The sequence below is a fragment of the Stegostoma tigrinum genome, chromosome 22 (genome assembly GCF_030684315.1).
Source record: "Stegostoma tigrinum isolate sSteTig4 chromosome 22, sSteTig4.hap1, whole genome shotgun sequence".
NCBI classification, from domain to species: domain Eukaryota; kingdom Metazoa; phylum Chordata; class Chondrichthyes; order Orectolobiformes; family Stegostomatidae; genus Stegostoma; species Stegostoma tigrinum.
In genome coordinates this window covers 27791355-27802093 of record NC_081375.1, presented here as the reverse complement: position 1 = coordinate 27802093, position 10739 = coordinate 27791355, and the positions used below count along the sequence as shown (strand labels likewise).

Here is a 10739-nt window from a genome sequence, read left to right as displayed (position 1 = left end):
GACCCATACAAGGGGCAATTGTCTGTCATTACCAATTGGTAAATGCACTTACTTGAAAACTATTGCCTGTTAATATTAAGCAATGGGGCATTAGCTTTCTCTGTAGGTGTACAGAGGAGGACATTAGGATGATTCCCACTGCAGGAACTCAATGTGTATGGCGTCACCGACAGTCGCACCACCCTGTCCAGTGACGTCACACAACGGATGTGATGTCAGACCGTTCGCAGTCCGGCAATGGCGAGCTAGAGCCGAGGAAGGAGAAAGGAGAGAGAGTCACTCGAATCCGATGTAATCCTGCGTGCAGGCGGCCAGAATGACAATAAAATTTGGTGGAGCATAATCTACGGCGTTTAACGTGTCGTCTGGTGTGGATATTGTCGGGGTGCATTTGGAAAGAAGCGAGAAAAGTGTTGGTGAAAATCCCTCTGTGAGAGAGACTGAGAACAGACAGACACACACACACACAGAGGGAGAGAAATAGAGTTTCTCTGAGTAACCCGGGTTAAAATCAAACTCACACAGTGGGCACCAGGCGAAACCCACCATGGAACTCAGAGTGGGAAACAGGTACCGACTCGGCAGGAAAATCGGCAGCGGGTCCTTCGGAGACATATACCTGGGTAAGAACTGAGAGTGGATTTTAGGAACAAAATAAGAGATAGAATAGTCTTCATAACAGCACGGCTGAAAAATAGTGTGAGCAACATATTTAGTCTTGTGTCACTGGCCCCCGTGGAAAAGAACACGGTAATAGTTAAGAAAGAAAAGCTGTCATTCACATAGTCAATCTCCATATCCACAAGATGCTCCTTGGGAAGATTATGATTCTCAGGAATCACATATGGAAAGAGCTGACTGTTAGATAATGTCCAGGGTTCATTTCACCAGAACAGATGGACTGTTCCATCAATCAAAGGATAGGATATCAGTCATTTCAACCCAGCAACAAAGAAATCATGAACGAGAAGCGTAACCAGCGAAGCTGTTTCTTTTAAAACAAAACCACAGCTGATCTATGAAGTAATGCTCCTGGGAAATACAAGCTGTGGGAAATCTGAGAGGAAGTGGTTGAAATCTTCAATGTTTCTCAGTAATGTGAATGTAAAACAAATTGTCAGTTACCAAGTGGTGTTATAGTGCTGTATGTTGAAGGGATGCTTCAAAGTAATTGTTTTGTTAGTGCTAAAGTAGTGAATTGTGGGAGGTTGGTAAACAATCGGACATGTTTCTGGTGAAAATCGTTAAACAGGATCTGGGAATATCCATTGTTTTCATACAAGCAAGAGTGATTGCCCTTTGGTTGGAGTTAGGGAGTGTAATTTATCTGTAAATCTGTTTATGAAAAAGCAATTAATCATTTAAATGTGGAGCATCAAGGAGCAAATACATGTGGATGAGCCGTAACAGGTTTGTAACTTGAATTTATGATGATGGGCTTCCGCATATCGGACTGCTGTCAGTGTCATCTTAAAGCACAGTTAGCATCACATTTCCAGTGTATAGATCGTTCATTTCCAAAATCCAGCCTTTTCATTGTCAGCAGAAAACCTGGTGTCAACATCTTGACTGTGTGCTTCTCGAAATGCACTGACAACAGTTGGAGTAACAATTGCATATGAGGTTTCTAAGATTTGGTTGTTTTCAATTCTTGCTTGAATCAGTTTGATCTTTTATTAAATTGAGTCCATCATTGGAATGGAAGATAATGAAAGTTAAATATTTGAAAAGGATGAAGTCTTTTAACACAAAAGCAAAATACCGCAGATGCTGATGGTCTGTATTTTCCAGCATCGGATGTTTTTTATCACTGTATTTTAAAATAGCAACTTGCTTCCATGTGGGAGAGCTTAACCTTTATGTTGAACCAATCAGCTGTGCAAACCAACAGAACTGCGCAAACTGATATCCATTCGACTATTTGTGATAATTAAAATAATTGTTTTGTATACCATCAGTAGCAGTTAGCCCGACAACGAAAACAGTAGTGGAACAGCAATTAAATATTTTCAATAATTATACCAATGTTAGTAGAGTCACTGTCTTATCAGTTTCACTCCTACAATGAATGTTGATTCTTAAGTCCTAAATGTGTTATGCTAATTTCAACGTTAACAAAATTTGTATCAACTTTTAGGGGGAAATTAATCAGTTATGGGTTTTAAATATTCTAAAATAAATCAAGAAGCATGTTGATGTGTAAAAGTATCTTCTTTCACTGGATGCCGTTCTAGATAGCTACTGTGACTTCCCTTGTACTGCTGTAACATAAATGCAGTGATAGTGTTGCCTCTTAGAGTGCTAAGAAGAACCTTGGAATTGGTAATTTTCCAGAACTACTCTCCTACCGCTGAAAGCCCTTGTTCTGATAGTGAGACTTTCCAGGCACTTTTTTTCCTATTTTACAATTGCTGTCACTGCACTGAAATCATCCTGCCCTGAAAATGAGTGAGGTGATGTGGGGTGAATTTTCATGAACACCATATTTTTACATTTTCTCTGATTTCTTTCTGCGGTACTGTATGCCTCTTCCTAAATTCACATTAAAACTGTTTCCAAATTTTGGCTAGTCCTGTTTATGAACAATGATTAAGGTTTGTGTCGTTTCAGGAAATGAATCACGCACTTTTACGCAGATATGCTCCAGGCCAAAATGAGAGCTCAGTGAACAAACTGTAAAATATTGTGGAATCAATTTTTCCTTTAATAATAAAAGGAGAACTCCAATTTAGTGAATTTTATAACGGTCGTACTTAGGGTCAACTGCTGCACTGTTTGCACCTTGCTAGAGGTTCTGATTGCTTTGATCTTGATTTCCTTTTTAGTATTTTAAGGACTAATGATGTCTTTGCTTGCTGTGACACACTGTCTTTTGCCATTTTTCTCCCTACTTGCTCCCTTATACCAGGAGTATATGTTGCATGGCCTCGTATATTCGTGTCACTATATTCTACAATCTTAGTCCTTCAGTGGGGGAAGTCTCTGCTTGTTTAAATGGCAGCCCAGATCATTCCTAAATATCTCTTTTTAGTCAAAATTCAGTGTAAAATTCCTGTGAAACTGTGTTTCTTTTGTGATTGAAATATACTTTAAAAAGCAGTGTTTTAGGAACCAATTTTCAGTATATTCTTGGTTGGATTCTCTCTTTTGTCGTGACTTGTGCTTTGCCTGTCACTTCCCCCTCCCCCTCAAGGCCTTGATTCCTTTGTTTCTTTGTCCTGAAGCTGTATTGTGTAATTTGTTTTATAAAACACTGTTCAGATGGCCTTAGAGAATGGGCAAGAACTAGTTTTTGTTGATGAAATGTGTTTTAAAAGACCTGGTTAGTTCCCACTGACGATTCAAATATCATTGACTATCAAAGTGCTTTGTTTTTTGTTTTTATTTTCAATTTTCTTTATTGTTTGGAAGTAAACTGTTGTACTTGGTAGATTGACCTCAAAAGCAGAAGTACTCCTCAAGTCCTATTTAAATTCTGAACTCAGTCCGGCTGATATGTAACAGCACCCTTTAATATCATTTGAATGTGACTGACAGTCTTGTGCCATCTGGTCATTAAAAAATATACTTCTTCTTGAAGTTGTTTTGTCTTTTATGTGCAGTAAATAAAGTGAGCAACTTCAGAACAAAAACAAAATGAGATTGTGAGCTTTCATAAGTAAAATTGATCTTCCAGAATATTTGCTCAAGTAGGGGTGAAGTTTTGATCCATTTATTTAGTAAAATGAAGGAATTGTTTACAACCTGTTGCTCCCCTTCCGAGAATGTTGGGAGATTTGTTCAAGCAAACTTGAACCTCATTGGAAATAAGATCAGAAAGTGCTAGAAAAAACCTAGGCAGTTTGTCAGCATCTCTGGAGAGAAACACAGTTAATGTTTTGAGTCATATTGGACTTCTGCTTTCTGTTTTTATTTCAGCTCTCCAGCATGTCCAGTACTTGCTTTTAGTTGATCCTAATTAGCCCCACTTAGCAGTTTTAGCGCAAAATCACTAAGTCAGAGAACTCTGATTTACTGCCTTATGTCTCATCTGGGTAAGATTGCCTTTCATTTGATCTTGGAACTTGAACTTGGTTCACACTTACCAGATGTTTTGCCACAACCATACAATATGACTCCAGTGGTTCAAGAGGCAGAGTTGTGCTCATGGCCTCCCATTTTTGTTTTACCAGTATTTGAATTTTGCATCCCTAATTATGCATAGGAGTTTGATGTTTTTTCCCATAATTCTGATTGTGGGTTATTAATTTCCAATCTGCCAGCATCTAAAATGTTAAATTCTTGCCCTTATCTTAGAACCCTTTCTGGACGTGTCCTTTGCCACTCTGTAACCTCCTTTGGCATCAGATTTTCCATTCTGTTGATTGTGGTCTTTCTGTAAAATGTTAACTGAAAAGACTACATTCTGAATTTATTGAAGATTTGGGATAGCCTGAAATAGAAGTCAGTCAACTAAATTATTTCCTGAAAACAACACAGCTAATATAGCAGGTATAGAATAATGCACAGCTTTAAACGTGATTTGAATTTTCTGTTAGATTGTTTGACCCACGAAGCTGCGGTGTGAAATGTTTCAAGTATGTTTGTTTATACTTAGAGGTGATTTGTGGCATGTGTTTTGTCTGACACCTTTTAAATGCCCCAATTTCCTTTTTTGAGAACAGCAGTGTGTGAAGCTGATGTTGTGACCTGAAATCACTTGACAGATGAGACCCTGCACAACTTGGAATTGGGTGGGAAAAGGCGTCTAACTTCGAGTCTTCTTATGGGGAGGGATGGGACAAAGTTCCCCCGAAATTGCTACACTAGCAATAGATGGCAGATGTGATTAGAAAGGGGAGAAGTTAAGTGACAGTTGCTTTCTTTGGTAAAGTGTGTGCTTATCTGCAAACAAAGTTCCTTTGTTGGACAAATGGGAAGGCCACCTCTCCAGATGTATGTGGGTGGGAGGCTTTCATTTGTTTAACAAGCATCCCAGAGAGTAATGAGTACAAGTGATGCAAAGTGTTTGGAGCTTTTGAAGATCATTCATAGTTCTGAAGAGTTTCTATGTTGATGCAATTACGTTTCTGCACTTTGACATCCTCAGAACCCGAAAGAATTATAGAAGCGCTACACCCTCCTGCTGTATAAAATTGCTATCCTGGATATTGGCAAAGATGTGAACCTTTTGTAGCTCTTAGAAATCCCTCTGAAAAGCATAAAAATGAACTGCTGGCAAGAGTGTGGGTCGTTGCCATTTAGAAGTGTAAAAAGAAAATGATGCTGGGTACATGCCATCTCAACAGTTTATTGAACACTAACTGTACAAAGATCCCTTTTAACATAAAGCATTTTAAAAGATGTCAAGTTCATTTTTGGGCATCCAATGCAAAGTGTTCATTAGATATGTTTTGGGATAATTTGATTTGTGGCATTATCATTAAATATCCTTACAGGATCAAATGCGAACAACTTCAGTTTCTAAATTGTTTCCCCTACTACCCCTCTTTTTGAAGTGCCATATTAAAAACTTCTTGTATTTAGTCAGCTGTGATGAAACACTGAAACTGATAGTTTGGCATCAGAGTATTTTGGACTTCTCTGAGCAATCTTAGCACTCCATCACAGCGCTATACTTTTTTGTTTCACAAAGTGGCTGCAGCTACAAGTTTTGTACTGAAATCTTTTCTAGACTCTGATTTAGTCCACACAAGTGTGTAGATGCAATTTACGTTGTCTATTACCTATTCTGGTGACTTTCAAAGACCATTCCAATACAGCCTTCTCAACCTTAGACCAGTGATTGCTTCCTATTCTCAGGGTACATTTGGTTTTTTAGTTGAAATTTGCTTTGCACTTCACGCATTTTGTTGGTGGTGTCATTCTTCTCTGTTTGCCACTCAGGGATCTGCTCTTTGTGACCTGTCTTAAATTCCTGTACTTTTTTGTAAGTTAGCATGTTTTGGCTTATTGATGTCTTGTGCTCAGTTATAATGTACTGGTAAGTAAAACATGCATCTGCAGGGTGACAATTTTACGATAGTTAATGCAATTATTGGGGTGAAAAAGTGGGTTCACTTACACAGTAACTATATGCGAAAACATGATTTTTGGGGCCAGTAAAATGACCTTTTGTTGCTTGAATTATAAGCACTAGCTGTGGTATGTACAAAATTTCACCTATAAAAGTGTGACAAATCCACTTAATTGTCTTGAAGTCAAGAAAGGGAAGGTAAAAGAAGATAAACAGCAATTAAGTTAAACAGTACATGCCTTTCTAAAAGTCCTCTCTTTTTTTTGATTACTCTCTCTGGCTTAATCAATAACTATTCTACTTGCTCTTCCATCCAAAAATCTGCTTGTTCTGCTTGCTGTTCAAATGCGCAAAATTAGAATTATAACTATAATTATATATCTTATTGAAATGAAAGATGCAGCTTATAAACAGTTGCTTTATATTGATTTAATTATTTTAAGTACTATGCTTAAATGCTATAGGTATTGATAAGTAGTGTGTGTTTTATTCACTTGTGTTCTTGTACAATACGTTTTATGTGGAAACAGGAAATTAAACGTGGTCATCATCAGTAAGAGGAATTACTTGCTGTCTTAAGATGCCAGCAAGAAGAATGATGTGTTGTGAAACACATTTTTCATCAAATGGACCTCAATAGGATGATTGTGTACAGTTGACTGAGTGTTAAATAACAAGTATGTAGTGGAACTTCCTTATCCTGAATTTACAGGAAGAAAAGAACTGTTTTTATAGCATTTTTCATAACCAGCAAGGTTCTTAAAGTGCTTTGCAGCCAACAAAGCACTTTTGAAGTGCAGTAGGTATTGAAGTATAGGTAACCCAGCAAGCTCTCTCAAGCAACGTGATAATGACTAGATATTTTTATTGCTGTTAGATATTGGCTGCAACACCAGTGATTGGTCATCACTATGCTTTGGAATAGTGCTTGTTTTGGAAAATTTTACATCTACTTCGGCATATGGGCTGAGTTTAACATGTCATCCAAAAAAGTTCATTTGCATTTGTGGGGCACTTCCATGATGCTGCAGCGGAGTGTCAACCATGATTTTTGTGCTCAAGCCCTAGAATAGGCTTGAACCCAGAATCTTGTGATTCAAAGGTGAGAATTCTACCACATATGATTATTATGTCTTTAAAATACTTGACAGTAGTAAACAAGTTTTTAAAAAAACCCTGACTTCTGAGAAGATTGGTCACATAGTGCAAACAAATCTGTTGTACCACAGCGTAAAAAATTGTAGTTCCTGACCTCATGCAATTGTTCAGCATTAACTAATGCATTTCAGAGATATGGCTGGAACAAAGCCTTTTGCATAACCCTGTATATTTTATGCACATCTCAGTGAACCTTTACTAAATAGTTTTGTCAGAGACATGGGAGAAATAATTTGCTCTCTGCCTTAATCATGGATGAAGTAGGGAGGACAAGGGTAAATGAGAAGCCATGAGGAAGCTGATTTGCTTTAAATTATATATTGGCCTTTGTAATCAGAATGGAGCAGCACATCGGTCTCATGCTTGATTGTTTTTAAAACAGAGCATGTGTTATTTTTAGTTAGTCCCTCAAAATTTCAATGCCTTCTAGAAACAAATAACCAACATAATCTTTTTAGAATTGCTGCACAATTGAACAGTAAAACATTGCAAAGGAGAGGGTATAATAACAATTTAAGTGTACAGTGGTTTCAGCAATAATTCTTCCTCCCTCATAATGGAATACAAAATATGTTGATATCATTTCTGTTCAGTAATATTGTAATACAGACTTCGACCTGTGTATAAGCTATTTGAGTAATCACTGACAGTAAGCTGCACATCTTCCTACTAATGTAGATACAATCTGGCCTGCCCATTTGCTTTTGGAAGCTTGCTCTTGAGACTAAATTCTAGAACCGTTTTTGTTTTGAGCGGTGATTTGCAAAATCACTGCCACCTACGTAATGGATCTTTCTTTTCCTCTGCATCACCCATGTACTCTGTTTTCAGCTCCAATTTTCAACACAGTTCACTTTTTTTTATTAACTTTCCTAAAGTCTCCAAAGAATCATTTTCCTGTCTGAGATTTTGGGACTGCTTTTTCAGAATGACTTAACAGTTCATTAACAGAGCACTGTGATTGGGGAGTGAAAGAGGAAAACAAATTTTCATCTGTTGTATTTTAGTAAACCTTAGAGATTGAGGAACACATGGCACTCTTGCTGAGAATTGTGAATTGTTTAAATGAAGATAACTCAAGCTATAGGATACCCCATCTTGCTCTTATTTTTCAGCAAAATAAAAATTACCTTTTAAAATCTTCACCACTCACTACAGTATACTAATACGTTGTGTGATCTGTACTTTGTGCAGCTTAGGAAGGAAGTAAAGTTGACAGAAACTTCTCAGAAGTTTTATTGAAATCAATTTATCTCTGGTGTAATAAAAATGTGAAATGTTTTGATTCTTTCTCATCAATTTGAATCACTCTAATGCAGTGCAGCATTCTGACCAGTTTCTTGAGTTCGACCTGTAGATTTTAAAAAGTGAATCTTGTACTGCAAAACCCATACAATTTGAAGTCTATTTCATAGCGACTGCAAAGAAGTGTTTATTATTAGTATACTGTGTACTGTATCCGCTGTTCCCGATGTGGCTTACTCTACATCAGGGAAACTAAGTGGAGGCTTGAGGACCACTTTGTGGAACACCTATGCTTGGTTTGCTACAAACGACTGTACCTCCCAGTCACGAGCCATTTCAACTCCCCCTCCCACTCCTTGGATGACATGCCCATCCTGGACCTCCTGCAGTGCCATAACGATGCCACCCCAAGGTTGCAAGAACAGCACCTCATCTTTAGCTTGGGAACCCTACAGCCCAATGATATCAATGTGAACTTCACGTGCTTCAAAATCTCCCCTCCCCTGACTGCATCCCCAAACTGGCCCAGCTTATCCCCGCCTCCCTAACCTGTCCTTCCTCCCACGTATCCACTCCTCCCACCTCGAGCTGCACCCCCACCTCCTACCTCGAGGCCTCATCCCGCCTCCTTGACCTGTCCATCCTCCTTGGACTGACCTATCCCCTCCCTAACCCCCCCATCTACACTCACCTTTACTGGTTTAAACCTCACCTCTTTGACTTGTCTGTCTTCTGTTCATCCATCTTCTCCTTTATCTATCTTCTATCTGCCTCCCCTTCTCTCCCTATTTATTTCAGAAGCTCCTTCCCGTCTCCCATTTCTGAAGAAGGGTCTCGACCTGAAATGTCAGCTTTCCTGCTCCTCTAATGCTGCTTGGCCTGCTGTGCTCATCCAGGTCCATACCTTGTTATCTCAGATTCTCCAGTATCAGCAGTTCCTACTAGCTCTGTTTATAGTTAGTGTTATTTTAGTAAAAATTCATTCACAGGATGAGGGTATTACTGGGTAGGCCAGCATTTATTGTCTATTCCTACCTGCCCAGAGGGCAGTTAAGAATCACCTGTGGTGCTGTGTGTCTGGAGTCGCATATAGGCTAGACCAGGTAAGGATGATAGTTTCCTAAAGGGCACTAATGAAGCTGGTGGGTTTTGTCAATAGTTGAATCATGGTCATCATTAGACTCTCATGGATGCTTGCACCATTCTTCTGTTAATTTTTAATTAATCTGTTCGGATGTGTCATGACACATTTAGAGTAGATGGGACTTGAACCCACTTATAGCCCAGAGATAGCAACACCACGGCTGTGCACAAGGGCCTTTCAGAACTCAGCTCTTTAATTTTTTGAAAAATTTGACCACCAAATCACCTCTCTGTTGCTATTTGCTGTTCGATCTTTTCAGAGATGTTATTTCAGATATTATTAGAGCAGGTGGGATTTTAACCTGGGTCTCTGGTCCACCAGTGGAGACATTGTCACCACAATTTTCTGCAGAATTGTGCTCTTTTTGTTTAACCCACCACCAAATAACCTACTAAACCAACAGTTAAAAAGCATGGGACAATAACAAATTTGAAGGATAGGTAGGGAAGGTAGAGGGACTAAATTGAGATGGGAATGGAAGGGAAATAATGCAATCCAAACCTACAGAGCCCACCTCTCTGTACATCCCCCCCCACCAAATCACCCGAATTAGCAAATTAACTCATTGCAATAAATTACAGGCTGTCTCGGCTCTTGATATTTTTAAATCAACCTGTTCAGACATGTTATGACACGTAGTAGACAAACAGGAAGAAGGGTGATACCCGAAACATTGACTGCTTCTTTCCTCCAGATGCTGCCTGACCTGTGTTCTTCCAGCCTCCTGTTTGTCTGCCTTGAATTCCAGCATCTGCAGTTTTTTTTAGTCCCTAACCATGTTATGATACACCTCAGAACAGGTGTGACTTGAAACCAGGCCTTTTGGTACAGAGGTGGGGATACTATCATAAACTCCAGGTTATTTTTGTTTTTTTGTTAACTTAATATCTCCTTATGTGTCTTATAGTAATGCTTCAATTGTTAGATATTTTTAATGAACCTGTTCAGACATGTTTTGACAGACCTCTGGAACAGGTGGGACTTTGAACCCAGGCCTTCTGGTGCAGAGTTAGGGACATTGCAACAACTAAAGGGGGAAAAGATGCACTGCTGTCTGGGTCTATTGGTTAGGCAGGACAAATTCAGGAGCATGTCCTGAAAGAGGACTGTCAACCTGGCCATCCCCCGTTGTCAGGTGCCCAAAGATCATAGGTTTAGGCCTCAACTGCAACCAGA

General features: G+C 39.0%; 1 protein-coding gene across 3 annotated transcripts in view; it reads left to right on the top strand.

Moving 5' to 3' along the window:
* Positions 1-207: 207 nt before the first annotated feature.
* Positions 208-10739, top strand: part of LOC125463598 (casein kinase I) — a 51739-nt gene continuing 41207 nt past the window's right edge. For 2 of the 3 annotated variants that reach the window (XM_048555059.2, XM_048555060.2), the window contains exon 1: positions 208-623. In XM_048555059.2, the coding sequence (XP_048411016.1) occupies positions 548-623 (76 nt within the window). In that variant the 5' untranslated portion in view covers positions 208-547. Of the gene's footprint in view, positions 624-1088; positions 1411-10739 lie in introns of those variants that run through there. The other variant, XM_048555061.2, reaches the window with a different exon arrangement.